At 38.2% G+C, this 18,726-nt stretch overlaps 1 protein-coding gene across 1 annotated transcript in view; it reads right to left on the reverse strand.

The window, feature by feature from the left end:
* The window catches only part of FAT4 (FAT atypical cadherin 4), a 146,317-nt gene that overhangs the window by 43,845 nt on the left and 83,746 nt on the right, over positions 1-18,726 (reverse strand). Inside the window, exons 5-6 of the mRNA XM_074904367.1 lie at positions 15,272-16,194; positions 14,341-14,515 (exon numbers count right to left, since the gene is read on the reverse strand). Coding sequence (XP_074760468.1) covers positions 14,341-14,515; positions 15,272-16,194 — 1,098 coding nt within the window. The remainder of the gene's footprint in view (positions 1-14,340; positions 14,516-15,271; positions 16,195-18,726) is intronic.

Consider the following 18,726-nt stretch of genomic DNA (forward strand, 5'->3'; position numbering starts at 1 on the left):
CATCGGCTGACTAAGTACTGCGTGGCCATATCCTAACAGCAAAACGCTGCAATGGGTTTGTCCTTTCTCCTGCATGGCTATTAAATCTTTGGTCACATAATGGAAAAGGGACGTCAGATGTAATAGCTGCTCATGGGCTATGGATACTTTCCTGCTCAGGATTACACTGACAGCAGCAGCTTGTGACTCAGCCATTTGACTCCAATCAGCCCCAGGCCCCTTTCCTCTCTGAGGAATCTGAATTTGCAGAGTACCAAACAAATGCTCTAAGGGTCAAATCCCAGCCCTCGCCTCAGCCCCCTATATATTCCATGCCATTATTCTCCAACTCCATTTCCCCATCGGATCTGTCTACAATGCACTGTGTAGATGGATGGACATATTTATATTAGCCTCATAGAAGTGAATATACCAGCCAAGGTTGAGCACCATACTAATAAGATTAGCTAGGGTAATGGAAGTAACCCAGATCTCATTCAGCGCTAGCTTGTGGTTGCATTGTGCTTGCAGGAACATCCCAGAAGTCCAGTATTAATTCAGCTGTTTGTAACATCCCAAGTCACTGCTCTTCAGTTCAAAACCCCAAATCTTTCTCATTTTACTTAGATGGAAAAACTCACGTATTTACATTGGTTTCCTGTCTCTGTAATTATCCAAATATGTGTTTTTCCTCTAAGTAAAACTTCACGTCCACAAATTTACTCCTTTATTCTATTACACTGAAAGATAAAGTTGCAATTTCACAGAGAGTCCTCAAATCTTTTATTCACTTGAAATTAAATGACTAGATCACATTTCTGCAGTTACTGAGAAATATAAGAAGAGGAAATTACAAATGAAGTAATTTTCTATGGAAAAGAAATAGCTTGGGGCCAAATTCTACCGTCCTTAGTGAACTTTCAGTGAAAGTTGTGCTTGCATAAGGACCACAGAATTCGGCCCCTGGTAATAAGTAGGTTTCATAAAATGTACATGTCATATTTGTGGTTAGAGAAGTAGTTTCCATGGTCAGGCTGAGTTCCCAGATTTTTTAGTTTTGCTTCGATAGCAAATCTTCCCCAAGTCAGTTATTCTTATTATGCTAGAGCATCATCTCTTTTTTCTTCTGCACTAAACGTTTTACATTAATAAGTGAAGTAAATTTTGTGTAAATTCTGCAGTATTAGCCAAACACTCAAGATGCCCCCAAACTGTTTTCAATAAACCAGACATGTTACAACCTATATAAAATTGCTGCACACAGCCACACAAGCCTCTGAGTACTCCTACAAACAGCCCTGAGGGCTAAAGCCACAAACATACACTTTTCCCTTAGTGAACTTGCACTAAAATGTCTACCAATTTTTCATAGTCGTCTGAACTATTTTTGAGCAGAAACAACAACTGTTTCTTTGTCAGACACCTCTTATTTAGAGCATTCCTCTTGTGCTCTACCACTACTAGTTTTTTTCAAATCCCAAAAGACCATGTCTCACAGACACTTAGGATATCCATGTTGAATATATTATTATTATTATTATTATTATTATTATTATTATTTTAGATTTGCCATTTCTGTGTGCTGTGGTCTGTTTCTATGAAGCGAAGAGTTTATTTTCTAGGTGACAGCTGTACATATACATTAAGCAGACAGTCGCACTAACATCCACACATGACTGCTGAAATAAAGATTAACCTGGGATAATGTCAAAATAGTAACGCTGAGTTCAGGAAGAAAATTGCTTCCCACGGATGTTCTTCCAAAACTTTAAGCTTTTTGCTTACATCTGCAAGTAAACATGTGTCTGGGGATGAAGAGAAGGAGCAGACCTTGGGAGCCTGCTCCTTGGAGGCCCACAGTGGAGAGTGAGTTACAGGGGGAGGTTACAAGAGGCCACCTCGGGCTTGACCAGCACTGGGCTGTGGCTCCCTTTTCTGCATGGGACCTTTGAAGAAGTGACATGAAGAAACAGCCACGGGAGACTGTGGGGTGGGCAGGACATCTCTTCTCCCAGCAAAGTGGGACTGGCTGCTTTTCCACCCCATTCACCAGTGCTTGTTGAGGCTGATCTTCACAAAAATACAAGACTGAAAATGTGTCAGCTTAGAAGTTGTAACAAGTCCTCTCAACTTCTTCCTACTGCCATCCAAGAGAAGGGGGACAAAAAAAATTGGATATGTGCAGCAACACATGTGAAAAAAAGGAAACTAAATGCAGGAAGGTGACACTGGGGAGAAATAATCATTTAACTGACAATTTCTACTTCTCAAATGCAGGATAACCAGCAAAGAGAAGACAATATGCATTTCTGCGTGAACTCGTCATAAATCACTCATTCCCCCTAGTTTGTGTTAATGCTTATGATCCGCAAGGGATGCACCTAAAGACTGCTTTCACTTTCAGCCTTGGTCTACTCATGCACCCTTAGAAGAAGGGAGCACCACCTCCTATCTTTATTTACCCATGCCCTGTGGAATGGAGAAGGTAAACTGTCTTGGCTCCATGTAATAATCCCCAACCACATGGCACCATCTGCTCCAGTATACGTTCAACTCTCCACACCACAGCTGGACACCAGCACAAGTGAGGAATGATCAGAGTACTTAGTGGACTGGAGCGGTAAAAGAAAACAACTGAAGGAAACTTGCAAAGCCATTTAAGTTCTTCAAGAAAGCTCAGGAAAAGATGATGCTATTCGAAATTATCTCGGCTGTGTGGCACTGTATGGCTCACAGTATAAATTAGAAACAGGAGAATGTGTTCAACACATTATCCACATATTGTTTGAAGCTTTAATGGCTTTTGGGTCCTGTCTGTGCCATGGTTAACACAGCAGATAGTAAAACTATCATTCCTTTCAGAAACCAGGAACTCAAAGTTTTTGCCAGCATTCAAATATCAAAATTAACTGCTAGAAAACTGACAATAAACTTAAGCAAAAAAACCTACAGATACATTTCAGTAAAATGAAAAAAAGGATTAAAATTAAATAAAATGAATCTAAATGACTAATCAAAACTCATACTGCAGGCAGTTTACCATGTTTTGTGGTAAATTAAACACATCATTATGCTGAAAATTGGAAAGCGATTTAACAGAAATGGAATTTTTGCTTCACTGAAATGTGTTGCTTTGCAACAAAGCGGATTTCACTTCTCCAGTCAAACACCCAGTGAATGAGTCCCAGGACAAGAAGTTGTATGTGTTATTACAGAGCATTAACTTTTTCACTCAAGTAAACAGGGCCTTTCTCACATTAAAGCAGCCAATCTTTCTAAATGCATTTAAATGCAGACAGAGTGTGCTGAGCCTCACATAATTGGAGAGTTTTAAAATAGATATGGAGCTAGAGAAAGTTAAAATGCAACTAACTTGTATTATGCTTTTGATTTCTAGTGCACACAAAGCTTGATTTGAAATGTGGATGACCTTAAATTAACTTCTTTACCAGGAACACAAAAGAAAGTGCGTATGTGAAATAAGAAAAATAAGTAGTTATATACACAAGATTGCACCACAAATATTTGTCCTGGCTGGATATGTTGTGTTTTATTTTCCTCTTACTCTGTTTTTCACTACAGGCTTCCATACTTAGTCTTAAAAAAATAGTGAACCTAGTATATTTTGAGATAAAAGCTGAAATAAGCAGTTAATAAACAAACATAATAAAAAGCTTAGAATCTAGCCCTACTCTCATTCAGTTCAACAGACGACTGGTGAATGAGACTGTGCAGGAACCCAGATATTCAAAATTTCTGAGTGTGTTAAACCTGAGTTTTTCTCATAGTTAGGTACAAAATAGTAGTTGTTCCCAAAGCTGGCTTAAGAGAACTTGTACTTGAAAAAACAATTTTTCTGTATTGCATCAGATATTAGAAGCCTCAATATCCTCCCTAATCTACCAGCCTAAAGAAGCTAACAGATATAAATTTGGGAACATAAGCCATCAAAAGTCCAAAAAATATAATCACTAGACAGAGTCCAACCTTGTTCAAGCAATGACATGTCCAGCCACGCTTAGGCTGATGAACATGCACAAACACACATACTCATAACATGTTTTGACAGTGCAAAAGGAATCCTTGTTCCTAATAGTGATGCAAGATGGTAATCTCTCCTCTGATTTTACAAACGATTTTAAAATTTGAATAGTTTTCTATCAAAATTCCTGACTGACCGTATCCTATGAATTCACTAAGCTTTGCAGTTTCACAATAGCGGCAATATTACATTTAATATGCAGTTGAAACGATGGGACTTAAAACTGTCTCTGTACATGCATACAAGTCCTCTGGTGTATACAAATTTCCCTATCCCTGTTTTTTTCCTCTGATCTGCTCATCAGAACAAGTTACCCGTAGATGCTTACTCAGGAAAAAAAAAAGATGTTGCACTATTACAGAGCTGGACCTACTGGAACACAGATAGAGATCAAGAACAAAACACATGCAATAAAGCAAAAGTATAGTATATATTTAGCATAACTTTAAGCTGTTCCATGTAACAAACTCTTTCTACACATACACACATGCATTATTATAAACTGAAAAATGGCATATATTCCCTCAGTTTAGCATTTTTCCTCATTGTTGCCTTTGTTTAGCAAATTTCAAAATATATGAATGAAAGGCTGAAAGAGTCCTTATCCGCTGCCTACAGCATAAGCTGGATACAGGGTTGCTGACATAAGGAGATGGCAACATAGCAACTCGTGACTGTCAGATTTTGTCTCCTTCCACAAAGGGCAGAAGCATTAGTCCCATGTGTCATAACCCCCTTGACATATACTTGTAGTCTATTAACAACAAAGGTACAAGTCATTGGAGACACTGCTCAGACAAAGACCTGTGCAGGTGTCACAGGTTTCTTAGCCAGGACTGCATTTATTTCCAGAGCAAGAAGTTGCCTTCTTCCAAATAGGTTTTAGAAATTTTTACGAAAAACTTCTCACAGCTGAATATAATGGTCATAAGAAAACCTGGTCATAAGGGTGCCCACAACTGCAGGTGATTCTAGGAGGGCAGGCATGACCACATGCACTGCCAAGACCTCTGGTGATCAAAGTAAAATTAAAAGAAAGTGGAACTGCAACTTAAAAGAAAGGCAGAGACATTTAAAAAAATATTTTCTTAAAAGCACCAAATTATTTCTCCTTGTTATAAGTTATTGCTGTAAACAGAAAAAATAAGGAAGCTGGCTCCTGCAGGGACTGCTGACTAAGGCAATTTTTGACTGCTTGTGACTTCTGAATATCCCACAGTGAAATTCCTGTAACGCATGATTTCGAATTATGCTTTAAAAACACTCTGTATAAATAGTGAAGATTAACCAGCAGGATAAGTGTTCAGGCCATATGTGCATGTTTTACTTGTTTTATCCTCACAACTAAAGCTTCCAGAAATTGTAGCTTTGTATTGGAAGAATGAGCTATCAGACTTTCAATTTATAAGGTGTAACGTTTAATTTAAAAAATGGTTTAAGATCACCAAGACTGGAAAAACATTGTTTCTCAAAGGCTGAGAAATTACATAGCATAATGACTACTCTATTCATCTTGTTCTTCTGAAAAACAGATTACCTTCAGCGAACTCATTAGCACATTTGAAGTAGAATTTCATATAAAAGTGACGTAAGCAGAAGGACAGTAATTTAAAATTATTTTTTATTTAAAACTTCAAACTAATAATCACAAGATGAATGAAGGTATAAGAGAGGAAGTGTAACAGCCTGAAAATATACAAACTGACAATTCTTTGAAATTTTCAATCATCTACTAAATCTTAAACATTAAACATTATATTCTAGCTTTTTCCCAGTTTAAATACATCTACCTGAAACTTTTTTCAAAGAGATACACCTGCTTTTTTTCCCCTCAAACTAGTACCAAGAAGTTAAGAAATAATAGTAAAGCAAAAAAAAAAAAAAAGGCAGGACAACAGTGAAGACAGCTTAAAGATCCAAGTCACATTTTCATTCATTTAGATCAACACTGCACAATGTTTTCCTGTACTGTGGCAAAACTCAATGAAAATTGAACTGCCTGGCATATTTCATCTATTCAATTTTCATTTTTTCATCATTTTCATCACATATATTCACACTAAACCGTTTACACTGCGGTAACAGTGCCTAACTGACAGTCCAATATACATTCAATGAAGTACTGCAACAGTGGTGGGGCTGAGAGGAGAAGTAGGTGTTAAGATCATGCAATTGAGATGAGACTGAGGATCAGGAAAATAACTGGCTCATTTAATGAACTTCACACTGATTTAAGCAGGCCCCTAAAGAGACTGCATCCCATTCATATTTGCTACATATTACGGTAAGTGCCCACAAGTCTTTTGTGAATATGGGGGTGACATTTAAGAAATTAACACAAGATATAACCACACAACTTGAGAAAACAATGGTATTTCAACCAAAACAAGAAAGGACGTTTTCCCAGCCATGCAATGGAAATCTCCATTCCAAAGTGGATGGAAATAAAGGAGAAAAAAGATCCCTACCAAGCAGATAAGCTACTTGAAAAGAGCAGTAAGAGCTTCTTTGAACTATGTTTTCCATACAGTACAGTTGATCTCAGTTTACCATAGATCCTTCTGTAATTTATGACTGAAAATATTTCAAACTTTAATCAGATAAATCTGTAATCCTGCATTAAAGATGAGGCTAATCGCTTTTTATTAGATTAATCCTTTAAAAAGAAGCAGAAATCAGCTTTGACAGTTCATGGCACACGCAACCCTGGCAAAGTTGGTATTTTTAGTCCTTTATTTCTATTTTTTTCCTTTGATATTCTTAGAAGGTTCTTGGTAGAAACTCTGGATGATGAGAAACAACATTGAATTTCTGGATATTCCTATATTTCTCTTTACTTCATTACTAAAGAGGTAACGATAGAATAAAAAAGACCATCACCTACACTCAATCTTTTTAGGTGGCATAAAATTATGTTCCTTGAAAGACAAGTCTCAATAAACACTGAACTTTCTACCAGTAGTCTGGATTTCTTTTACTTATGAGAGATGCAAAGAGGCAAAAGATTTAGTTACCTAATAAAACTTGATATTTTCAACTGTAATTCCAAGAATGTCCATGGAGAGATTAAAACTTTTGGCTGTGTTACTATATCTTATCTTACACTTTCCAAGACTCTAGACTAGAAATACATTAACCTCATTAGGATTCTCCTTGTCTGTTAGAAACTAAAAAACCAACAAAAAAATTATGGGATTTGCACACATAGTGAGGTAGAACCTATGAAGTGCTCCTCAACACCACTTGGACCTGAGTAACATTACTGTATTTTTGTGCAGCTAGACTGCAGGTTATTATATTGCAAAGCACAAACATGCACACACTGTATTTTATGCCCCCCTCCCATGTCAGTTCTGCCATAGCTGTCTCTCTTCCAACACCCCAATTTCTGAACATCCTTGCCTCTGTCTCCGTCAATGCAAAATCTCTGAAGACCTGTTTCTAAAGAATAATACATCTTAAGGCTCTGGTTTAGTAATTGGTCGATTTATATATATACATTAAAAACAGCCAATGAGAAGATTTTAAGATTATTTAAAATAATTTCCCTTCTTTTGTTGAATGCAGTGAAAAAGAGAACAGCTCACCTACAAACCTCAGCTAGAAGCAGTTTGCCCCACCCTAAATAAGCCCATCAATTAATCGCTGGAATCCCCATGATCCCAACAGAGAGCAGAAAGGGAATTACACACGAATATTTGAATGGACAGGAATGCACTTAAATTGAGGACTTCTCCAAAAGTTCACAAGTATGTCTGAACTATAGAGAATAAACATCTTTTACATATATTTCTAACTCTGCTTGTCTTGTCCAGATAAAATCCACCATCAGTCTGAGCTGGTTTCAAAACTGAAGTTCTGTCCATGATTTTAAACTGAAACTTTGTTTTCACAGATATTTCATCTTTACTGGCCAGCCTGAACCCTTGCCAACCTGAATATATGTCTTGCCCACACCGCACCCCAGAGAACACAGACACTTGGATTTAGGCCAGAGGCTCTCGCTGAACAATTTTGAAAATAGTGATCTAATAATGAAGGTTTAACTCCAAATAGAAGGCTAAATCCCTCAAATGGTATTCTGAGGCTGGACAGCATATCTCGTGGGACAGTCCTCTGAAAGGATGGGCTAAAGCCCTCATCTCATTTGGGAAGTAAATGTATCACATCATATAGACATTGATATGCTCTCTTCCTTGACAATTACTCTCTAGGGGACATTGGATTGACTTTGCCATAAACCCGCTTCCTAAATAGCTTTTTAAGCTTTTGTCTTCCAGAGAAAAATTAAAAAGTGCTAACAGTTTCTAGGCTCTGTGAAAGGGTAAGATCCTGCTATTAACTTCCCACAACTACAAAAAAGCCACTCTCAATTCCCTTCTCTCCTGAGTTTAGATGATGGTAAGACAAAATGAACATTATGAACTCACTGATAAGTCTGACACCATTTCAGTTCTCTGTCTATGTGATTTACAAATACGTTAAAAATTATGCAATACTACTAAAATGATAGGTTTAGAACCAGTGTTAAACAAGAAAAAAAATAAAACTAGTAAATACTAAAGCAGTAAAACTAGACTTAAGGAGACAGCACTGACAAGAGGAAGAGCTTCCGTAAGGGCAAGGAAATAAATGAAGCTGGGACAGAAAACAATATTCATTTTGAAACAGCTGTGGCATAACAAAAACCCATAGAAGAGAACAATCATTATGTAAACTGCTAAGCACCAAGGTAAGCATACGTCAGCTTCATTTAGCTCACTGAAGCCTGAAGTGATGTGTATATATTTAGACATAGCACAGAAAGCATGGAAAACAAGACATTTCTAAGTGAAACTTGTGAGTTGCTTGTTTGTTTTGACAGCAACAAGATTTAAAAAAAAGCTGCATTTATTTTAAAAATATAACTCATTCTTTTCAGGCAACATCATTTCATGCTGCAGACTGCCTGTTAAGTAGAAATACAGTCTATGCTAAGAAAACAGCATGAGTATAAATGTGTTTTAGCCCAGTCACATAAATCTCACACAATGTTAACCCCCAAGACTCTTTCTCAGCATTACTAGAAAATACAATTGTCCTTTACTTGTCACTCTAAACTGGGAAATATCTTCAAATGTGTTAAAAAGCAATACAACTACATTGTCTGTCAGACTTAATTTAAATTTAGGATTGAAAGGAAGCAAAATCTCAAAAGAGAACTCCTGAGGAGGATGCAACCTCTCTGCTAGGTTGCCCTCCTGCATTCTTGAAGGAAAGAATGCATAAGTCAGGGGCCAACATTTTCTAAAGAAAAAACACGTGGTTGTTTTTCATACAGGGCAGGGATGTACACAATAGAACAGCTAAATAAATATAATAATCAGTCCACTGATTTCTTTCAGAACTATTTATCTAAATCAGTAAATAAGTTATTAAAAAAAATATTAAAAAAACCCACAGGAACACAGCTTCTACCTAGAAACATCACATTTTGATTTTGGTTTTATTGTGGCTATGTACCATTCTGACCAACCAAATCAAGAGATGGTTGTTGCAGTTTATTTAAACAGTAGTCCTGAGGAGCTAGCAGGTTTGCAGATGTGCTACTTGACATCCCTGCAACCAATAAATGAAAGGAGGAGGACTGTTGGAATGCTAACATTTGCTCCAGAAAATTGCTCAAAGAGTTAAAGACAGGGATGATAAAAGCAGCTGCACTAGTTCTTGTCATGCTGCCAGAGCTGAATGTTTACTCAGCGCTGCATCCCACCAGATGGGGTGAAAAAAAAAAAATTTAGAAAGTCTCTTTTCTCAACCATTTTGCCATGAAGAAGGGTACAGCGAAGCAAACCAAGTGATTTATGTGGTAGAAACAGACCCATAAAGACACATTCAAATAGCTGTATGTAGGTTTCTTGGCATTTATGTTAGCAGACATTTTAGGGGAGCATCTGCAATCTAAACACTACCATGTTATTCCACAGTCCGTCATTTTGCCTGTCATTATATTTATAATTCATGCACTCTGGCCTTACAGTTTGTGCTGCAAGAAGGGTTCTAAATCGGAATGGCTGAACTTTGGGGTTGAATTATGTTTTAATTCTTGACCAAAGCTACAGGTGTACATATCTGGAAGATGCTGAATGATCCTAGCGATGGATGCTGTGTGTATCTTTGTAAATCCTCACTGCCTAGAGTGGCAGAGTAGTATTTGAGACCCAGCAGTAGTTAGAGCAGGGTGGAAGTGCAGAAGTGAGGGAGGGGTGATGATAAAACAAGGTTGAAATCAAGAACCTTTGTGCAGACTGTCTTGTGGAAACTGGGCATGAAGCAAGCTACATGGCCACAAATCGCTGAGCCAAGCACCAGAAAACATTTTATCAGTCTTTTCCATTCCCCAGAGCAGAGGGAAGACTCTCTGCTGGTCCAAGATCTACGCTGAGGACGGGGTGGAGGATTAGCAGGCAAGGCCAAGGAATAGTTGGGCCAGAGCCAGGACAATGCATATATCATGACTGACTTCTCTAGGCCTGAAGAGAGCTCTTGCTTGGGAAGGCATTTTTTCAACAACTGCCCAAACTTCCATTGCTGGTACATGTGGTTCCACCAGTGGTCCCCATCTGACCCACCCAGCACGCTTATGAGCAGCTAAACTCTTAACAACTTTTCCCATGTGCCCAGGACTGAGATCTGGGCTCTGGAAGAGCACATACGCACAGTGTGACAAAGCACAGAGATTTCTAAGCCAGAATCCCATGCAGCCCTGGCAGCTCAATGCTATGCAGACTGCTGCTTCTCCATGTCCTAATCCTTCGCTTGCTACAAATGGACTCACTGTACATGCTGCCAGTATGTGCTATAAAACCCATAAGGTACTGAGGATGAAATAACAGCCATTACCAAAGCAGCTGCCATTTCTGAGGCTGTGGATTGTTTTCAGCACACTGGACTGACCCCTCTAGTTAAAAATAATGAAAAATTAAAAATCCTTCTTCTTCTATCAACTTCCCCATACACAGGCTAGAGTAACAAACACTATAAGAACCACAGGCACAAGCTGACAAAGTGATAAACATAAGAAAACTAAGAAATCCTTGATTATGTATAGAGAGATCAGGAAGACAGCCAAAACCAAATTGGGAATCCATCAGTTCTTATGTCTAAAGGTGCTTCTAAGTACGTATTGTGTCTGCTTCCTTGAAAGAAAGAGTTGGCATCGACTTCAGTAGGATCAGGATATTGTCTTTGCATATTTTAAACCAGTCAGTGTAGCCTATAAAAACTGAGATGCAGATCCTAAGAAAAATGGGAAGTGGATTGGACAGACAGAATTTTGCCCTTTATGTGCTACCCAGACATTTTCAGAGTTAACTGCATCTGGATGTCTACCATGATTTTTATCTGGGACCCCCCCCCCAAAAAAAAAAAAAAACTGAATAAGATGCACCATATATGGCAAGACAGTGCCTTAGGCTGCTAAAGACAATCCAAAAGACTGTTTATTACAGCTAATAAAAGCCAAATGCAAAGTGCAAAGTATAATACCTTTCCCTTGACTTATTTTCAAAGATAACATGGATGTGGATGGTTTTGGACAAGTCTGCTTTCCTCAACATTTTGGCAGGCACTGCTTGCCTACAGAGGAGCACTACCTGTTTTGCATGTGTTTCTGGTTGAATTGTCTCTATGCAAAAACCTTCTTTCTAAGTATTACCAAACAAATACAAACTAAGACACTCTGAAGAAATAGTTAACTTTAGGCGAAGACCTGGACATGCCTGTGAGAGTTTCTTTTATAAACGTTTAGCAGTTGCTCAGGAACATAATACTCAAAACACTTCCCTTAGCCATTTCAAGATTGTGTCATTGCCATCTTTCTGCTAGTACAGCCGAAACGACCGACTAGTAAAGGTCAGTGTGTAACCACTTGGCTATCCATCACATACCCATACTGGTAGCTTTTGTAATGTTTTATGTATTTTAAAAAATATTTTATTTTTTAAAAAATACATTCTTCTGACAAGTTGCAACTCTCTTAAGAAGTGCTTCCTCCCACATAATACTTTTCTAACTCAGCTGCCAAATGTCTATAGAAGTACACGTGCATTCTCTGTATGATAATGCAATTCATAGTAATATAAAATTCGAGATGTAGCTCGACAGAAATCTCAGAGTCCGTAACTTGGTCCATTTTTTCCACATTACTGTGATAAACGTGGCTTTTTAAGAGGTCTCCAATGAATTGTATGTTAGAATGTTCTGTACCATCTAGACTGCTTGAACTCGGTATGACTAACTCAAACAAAACAGGGATTCCCTAGAATTTCTTAAGTACATAATATATTTAAAGTACTTAAGTATCTATTACGACTATGGTCCACATCTTGTTTCCATGAAATCAAGGGAAGTTCTGGCATTGACTTCTACTGAAGCTGGACACTTTCCTGTGATGTTTTAGTTTAGAAAAATAATGACTAACATAGTTTTAAATGTATTCTTTGACGGCATAAACTTAGAGCAAGTCTTCAGTCTAATCAGAAGATGTTATCTAACATTATTCACCTGACTGGTTGAAAACTATACCAAATTACACTAATTGTGGATTAGTCAGATTATAAATTTTATTACAGTAGAACAGTTAAATTTAGTTTAAAGTTATTACTCAACATCTGCTTCTGAGCACTTTGGCTAGTACCTTTAAATGCTGATAGAAGGGAATAATAACTTGTGAGTTAGCTTTATAAGAACATAGCAAATTCAAAAAACCAAACAGCTTCAAACAGTGTTTAATCAGCATAATATCTACATGTTTAAACACAGGAGGTAATAAAACATGCTGCTGTTCTTGTCAGCAAAGGCCCCATGCACACATCATGTATTAAAGTCTCCCCTGGATTATCTGAAACTCAGACTTCTCCCAACACAAGTAAATATTTTCATTTGGTATGGTTAGGTAAATCTCCTGGATTTAGTATTTTTTAGGAACCCAAGTCAAGGAAAAGATTGTGTTCTTGTCAAACTTTTGGCTAACACATGGTGCGAGGCATGGGGTACAACCGACTTATTGCTCCCCTCCTTTTTCCAAGAAGGACAGTAATTGTTGGCTGTGACACCCCTTATCAGTTCAGCCTTCAGGTATTTTGTATGTAGAACTAATAAGTTCTGTACAGTTCTAACTGACTCCTGCCAACCTGGACTGGTAGAGTTAACAGACAAGGATCTGCTTTCCTTTACATACCCAGCCTCAGCTTCTGAAGGAACACAAGGATGTTTGAGGCCAAGCAAGTTCAGCTCACAAGTGAGCAGTTTACAGGCAACAGACTAATGGAAAGACAGCATAAAAAATACAAAGCATACAGTACCTCTAGCCAAAGTTCAAGACAAATGATACATCAAGTCCTAAAATTGTGTTTCACAGATTCAGCTGTGCTCAGACTGTGAAATACCTGAGCACTGCTGCAATAGGAAAATATAAGCAATAGATATTGTCACTGACACAAGATACTGCATGCAGTATGTCAGAAAACAAACTCGTAACCACTTGTCAACAAGTTGGGTTTGCTTCTATTTTTATTATTAGAAGGTAAGAACAAATTCTGCAGTAAATTAAATCAATTGGGCTGTGGGTGACCAGAAATCAGCCCAGAATATGGTGCAGAATGTTCTAATGTAACTAATATTCCTACCAATAATATTCCTACCAAAACCTGAAACCAAAATTTTGTACTCAGACACCTCAAGTGAAAGTGTAATTAATCTTCATAACAAGAATTCATGTCCTGTTATAAAGTGACAGAACTGGAAAGCATTTGGGATTCTGGAGCAAACGTATGACTGGATGCTGAGCAAAGCAGAAAATTAAAATGTTGAAATGTAAATTGTCATTACTTTTCAGAGGTAAGATTTCAGAAAGATTAAATGAGTAGTCCATATCTATTTTCTAGCCATTGTCTTGGCCTGTTTGTACATTTCTGATGAAAACATTATATTGGGTTTTATTGCCATTTATATTGGTTTTTTAATTGCCATGCATGAGGCTCTTATGACCTAAATAGGACCACTTACTACTGCAGGGCAAAAATCAACCTACCTAAATCTTTAGTGAGTCCTACTAATATCAGACAACTAGACATAGGATAAAATCCCGATTTCCCTAAACTAAAGCCCCTTCAACATCAAGTAAGCCTAGCTCTCCCAACAGAGATCTGAACAGAAGCTTGGGTACCAATCTCCATCCACTGAAGTTTCAGACCATCATGAAAATATTTTCTATCCAGAATGCAGATTTTTCCAGTGACAACAAGATTTCACCAGAAGAGACTGCCCATTTCCTTTACCTGCATCAGCAGCTGTGATCAGTAGTTCGTACTGCTCCTTTGTCTCCCGGTCCAGGCTCTGCACCAAGCGCAGCTCTCCGCTGGCTGAGAGAGTAAAGGCCCCTTCTTCATTTCCAGCTACCAGCACATAAGTAAGCTTGCTGTTTAGGCCTTGATCATCATCCCTTGCTACAACCTACAAAAGCAATGCAAACACTTGGGAAGAAATATCAAGAACTGATGAGTGCAAGGTCTGTAAAATTTTATTGGGATAGAGGAAATATTCTCTATGACAATAATCCAAATGAATGTATTGAATTAATCCAAATGCTTTAAGGTCTAGTATAAATTAGCTGTAATTGTAAAAATGACTTAACACAGTGGTGATGGACTTAAAAGCATAGTATGAAAATATTAAATAATTGATTACTTATTTTTCTCAAGCATAAATACAATAAAGACTGCATTTGGGCTCAGTGAAAACCACAGATGATCTGGTATAGGCTGAGCTCCGTATCAAAGCAATCATTGCATGTCCTGCCAGCTGAATCCATTTAGTGCTCTTTCAATGTTTGGCACAGAGCCTCATCCCATGTAGGCAATGATCAGACTGAGAGATCTGTTGCATGGAAGCTGAGATTGAGATGAGAGATAGAGCAAACTCTTAAAAGTCCCAGTCTAGGCAGGAAGATAAATTAGAAAAACACAAACAAAACTACAAAGCATAATATAAACTTTTGGAAAAAAAAGGAAAAAAAAAACCAAACCACCCAAACAAACGAAAAGGAAAGCAAGTCAACAACCACTGCATCCTAGACTACAGCCAAGAGGCAACTTCTCAGTTGTCTTGCTCCTTTTTAATTTTGGAGGAAAGACACTATACATTAATACCATATATTAAGGCACGCTAATAATGGTAGGAGATAAATATTTAATTGCTGAATGTACTCACCTGAAGAATAACTTTCGGAAGTGTCTCTAAATTCTCAGGGACATTCACGGAGTAGGGAGAAAGTTCAAATGTGGGAATATAATCATTTACATCCTTCAGAATAATACTGACTGTCGTGGTATCGGTCCTTGGGCTGCTCCCACGGTCAGCTGACTGAACAGTCAATGTATAGAAGGGCTTTTTCTCTCTGTCCAAAGGCTTGGCAACTGTTATCACCCCTGTCACAGAATCAATCCGAAACTCATTATTGGCATCTCCGCTCACGATGGCATAGCGGACCTGGCCATTTGTACCTTCATCTGCATCTGTAGCAAACACCTGGATTAAATCCGTCCCTGTCAGAGTATTTTCCCCCACCTCTACTTTATAAAGCTTTTGGGCAAAAAGCGGGTTATTGTCATTAATGTCCAGGACTATAACCACCACATCTGTAGATGAAGAAAGGGATGGCTGGCCCTTGTCTGTGGCTATCACAGTCAAGGTGTAGTTGGACACAGCTTCTCTGTCAAGCTCCCCAGTAAGCCTCACTTCGCCATCAATAGTGCCAATGCTGAATTTGTTTCCCAGAGGCCGGAGCAGACTGTATTCAATGTAGCTGTTTGGACCGCTGTCAGGATCGGTTGCTTGCGCTTTGAACACAATCGTATCTATTGGCGTGTTTTCAGGGACGTAGGTCAGCTTTGGGGAGATAAAGCTTGGAGGGCTGTCGTTCACATCCAGCAGAATAATTGAAACTTGGGCTGTGCTTGTGTACCTGGAGGCCGGGAGAAGGGCCATGTCGTGGACTTGCACGACGAGGCTGTAGAAAGACTGGCTTTCCCGGTCCAAAGGCTGCCTGATGCTCAGCACCCCACTGTTGTCGATGCCAAACTGCCCCGCACTGTCCCCGGATGCGATGCTGAAGGACAGCTGTGAGTTGGAGCCTGGGAGGGAAGGAAGAATGAAGGTAGAGAACATGACTTCAGCCCACTGACCTAGATATAAATGTTTCTGGCCTTATTTCCTATCGAAAGGAGGACTCTATGATCATGCTGCCTGTTCACCATTTTTGAATCCATCAGCTAATTTCAGCCAAGTTTCACAGTGGAGCAGAAGCCTCTGAAATAATTATTTTCCGACAAGAGTTGAAGAGAGAGAGAAGGAAGGATGTTAATTGGAGCAGCCGCCAAGGGAGCAGCCAGCAGAGTTTATCTCTGCATTTCATTCAGCAGGAGCTGCATACTGGCAACATGCATAAAGGTTTTGAAGGGTTTTCCTTCAGAAACCAAGACTCAATAGCTCTGCTGCTCACTGAATAGCTGTTTTCCTCCATTTTCCCCAGTTCAACTAAGCAACATTATTATTAATGTAATTATTTCATGAATTCTTCTATCCAATTAAAAAAAAACCCCACAACCAGAAACTCCCAAGCCTAGCTGGAGCAAGCCAAGAGTGAATACTAGGGAGAGGTATCCTTCCCATATACGGCATGCTATTCCAAAATATCAGATGAACAGCCTCATCTTATGATCAAAACATAACTAGCAATTATGGTCAAGGGAGAGATTTATAATTCTGGTAAAGGAAATACATTCTGAATCTTGACAAGGCTGTGGAATGACCTTAAATATGCCACACAGGAAACAAATGCATGTGACTGCTTCAACCTGAGAGTTCACTCTGAACAACTAATTTTTGGGAACACCTAATTGAAATGAGTCTTCTCTCATATATATGTGTGTGGGGATGTGTGTGTATCTTACCCCTATTTTAATTCATTTTCAAAATTGTGTTTTCTTATTTTGGGTCATAAAGACTGTGATTTAGGATTAGTAGATCAGCAGACTGATCACTACTAATTTACCCCTCAAACTTGCTTTTTCATGCAAAGAAACAAAACTGTCTGCCTAAGTAGCTGATTACTTTGCTGTGCGTTTTGTCATTTTTATTCAGAAGCTCTTTTCCCTCCGACTGAATTGCTCTGATAATAAAATTATTTCTGCATTAGATTTATTAATCTCTGCTGTTTTTTATGCTCAGACTTAGGAACTTCAGTCTTACTTGTCTTTCTCCCAGCAGCTACTCTAATTGGCATCTTTCCCTCTCATTCTCTTGTAGGAACTTAATTATACAATAAATAGAACCAATCATGAAAGACAAAATATTTTAATGCAATTAAAGAAAGTAATACATTTATATGCCAAATACTTGTGTTTCTACATTTCTTTGATCAAGTGAAGCACTGTGAAAGTTTAATGCAAGTCTATATTTTGTTCAGCTGTATTTTCAAATGACTAATTATATGGAAGAAAGTCTTCTGATTTCAGTAAAGTACTTTCTGGCAATTCAATATTTTTGTCAATTGACTTTGGAGATGGGCAGGAATTAGATTTTACAGAAGAAGATTACTTTAAAAATACTCCCCCCCCGCCCCCCCAGTGTTTTCTATGGTGGTGGTTGTTCCTATAAAACTTACTGCTTTTTTACCTCACCTCCATGTACCTTTTTATTCCTTGTCCTGTATTCTCATAGGTTCCGATGCTGCTAATGCTTATATAGATTAAACTGTGAAGCAGAAGAAGAGTCGCCCAAATATCAGTGGAACCAGGACTGCCACTTAATGAACTATTCTTTTTAAAACACAGCATGCTAAGATGGCATTGTGCCAACATTCACTCCCCCCTCCCCAGGTTTGGAGCTGGAGTTTTCTTAAGGAAAATGTAGGGGCATCCTCTTTGTTGAGGTTTGTATTTAGTTAATCTGAGGGTTAATCTGATAATACTCTGAGTGAGAGCTCAGACATGGGACCACCAACTTCATGATGATGATTTTTTAAGCATCTTGTTACTATTTTTATTTATTTACTTAAAAAAACCCCCAACTGACTACCACCACACACACCCCACCCCCCCCTTCCCTTCTGTAAATACCAGTAGAGCCTATCCCAGAAATCCTACTAGTTTTTGCCTGGAGGAATATCTTCCTATACTTTTTAACAAATAGACAAGTGTGTGCTTTGCCCCAAGATTTTTTTACTGTTAATTTGATGTGAAAAAAATTACAATCCGAAACATAAAATTAATGTCTTTAAGGCTCTGCAAATAACCAAGAACTGTAGCTGATATTTACTGTGCATCTTTATATGAAACTGTCCAAGCTGAGATAAACAGGTACTCTTTCCCAAAGGGTGTGCTGAACAACAAAATGAAAATAGGAGCAGTTTAACTATCATGATGTTTTTGTCTTTTATCAGTGTTTATCCTAAACCAACAGGCATACCTCATTATAAAACAATGTCTTTCCAGATCTCCTTCAAACTATGGGATCATATAAGATAAATAATCAACAAAATTATATTAGTGTGCATTGAGAGCATTATCTGTGAGCCACATGCAGAGGAGTATAGTACTAGCTATTTTTGTACTCTATATAACACAACACAGGATAACAAGTTTGGTCTTGAAACAGAAACACCA

The sequence above is a fragment of the Athene noctua genome, chromosome 4 (assembly GCF_965140245.1).
Source record: "Athene noctua chromosome 4, bAthNoc1.hap1.1, whole genome shotgun sequence".
Taxonomy (NCBI): Eukaryota; Metazoa; Chordata; class Aves; order Strigiformes; family Strigidae; genus Athene; species Athene noctua.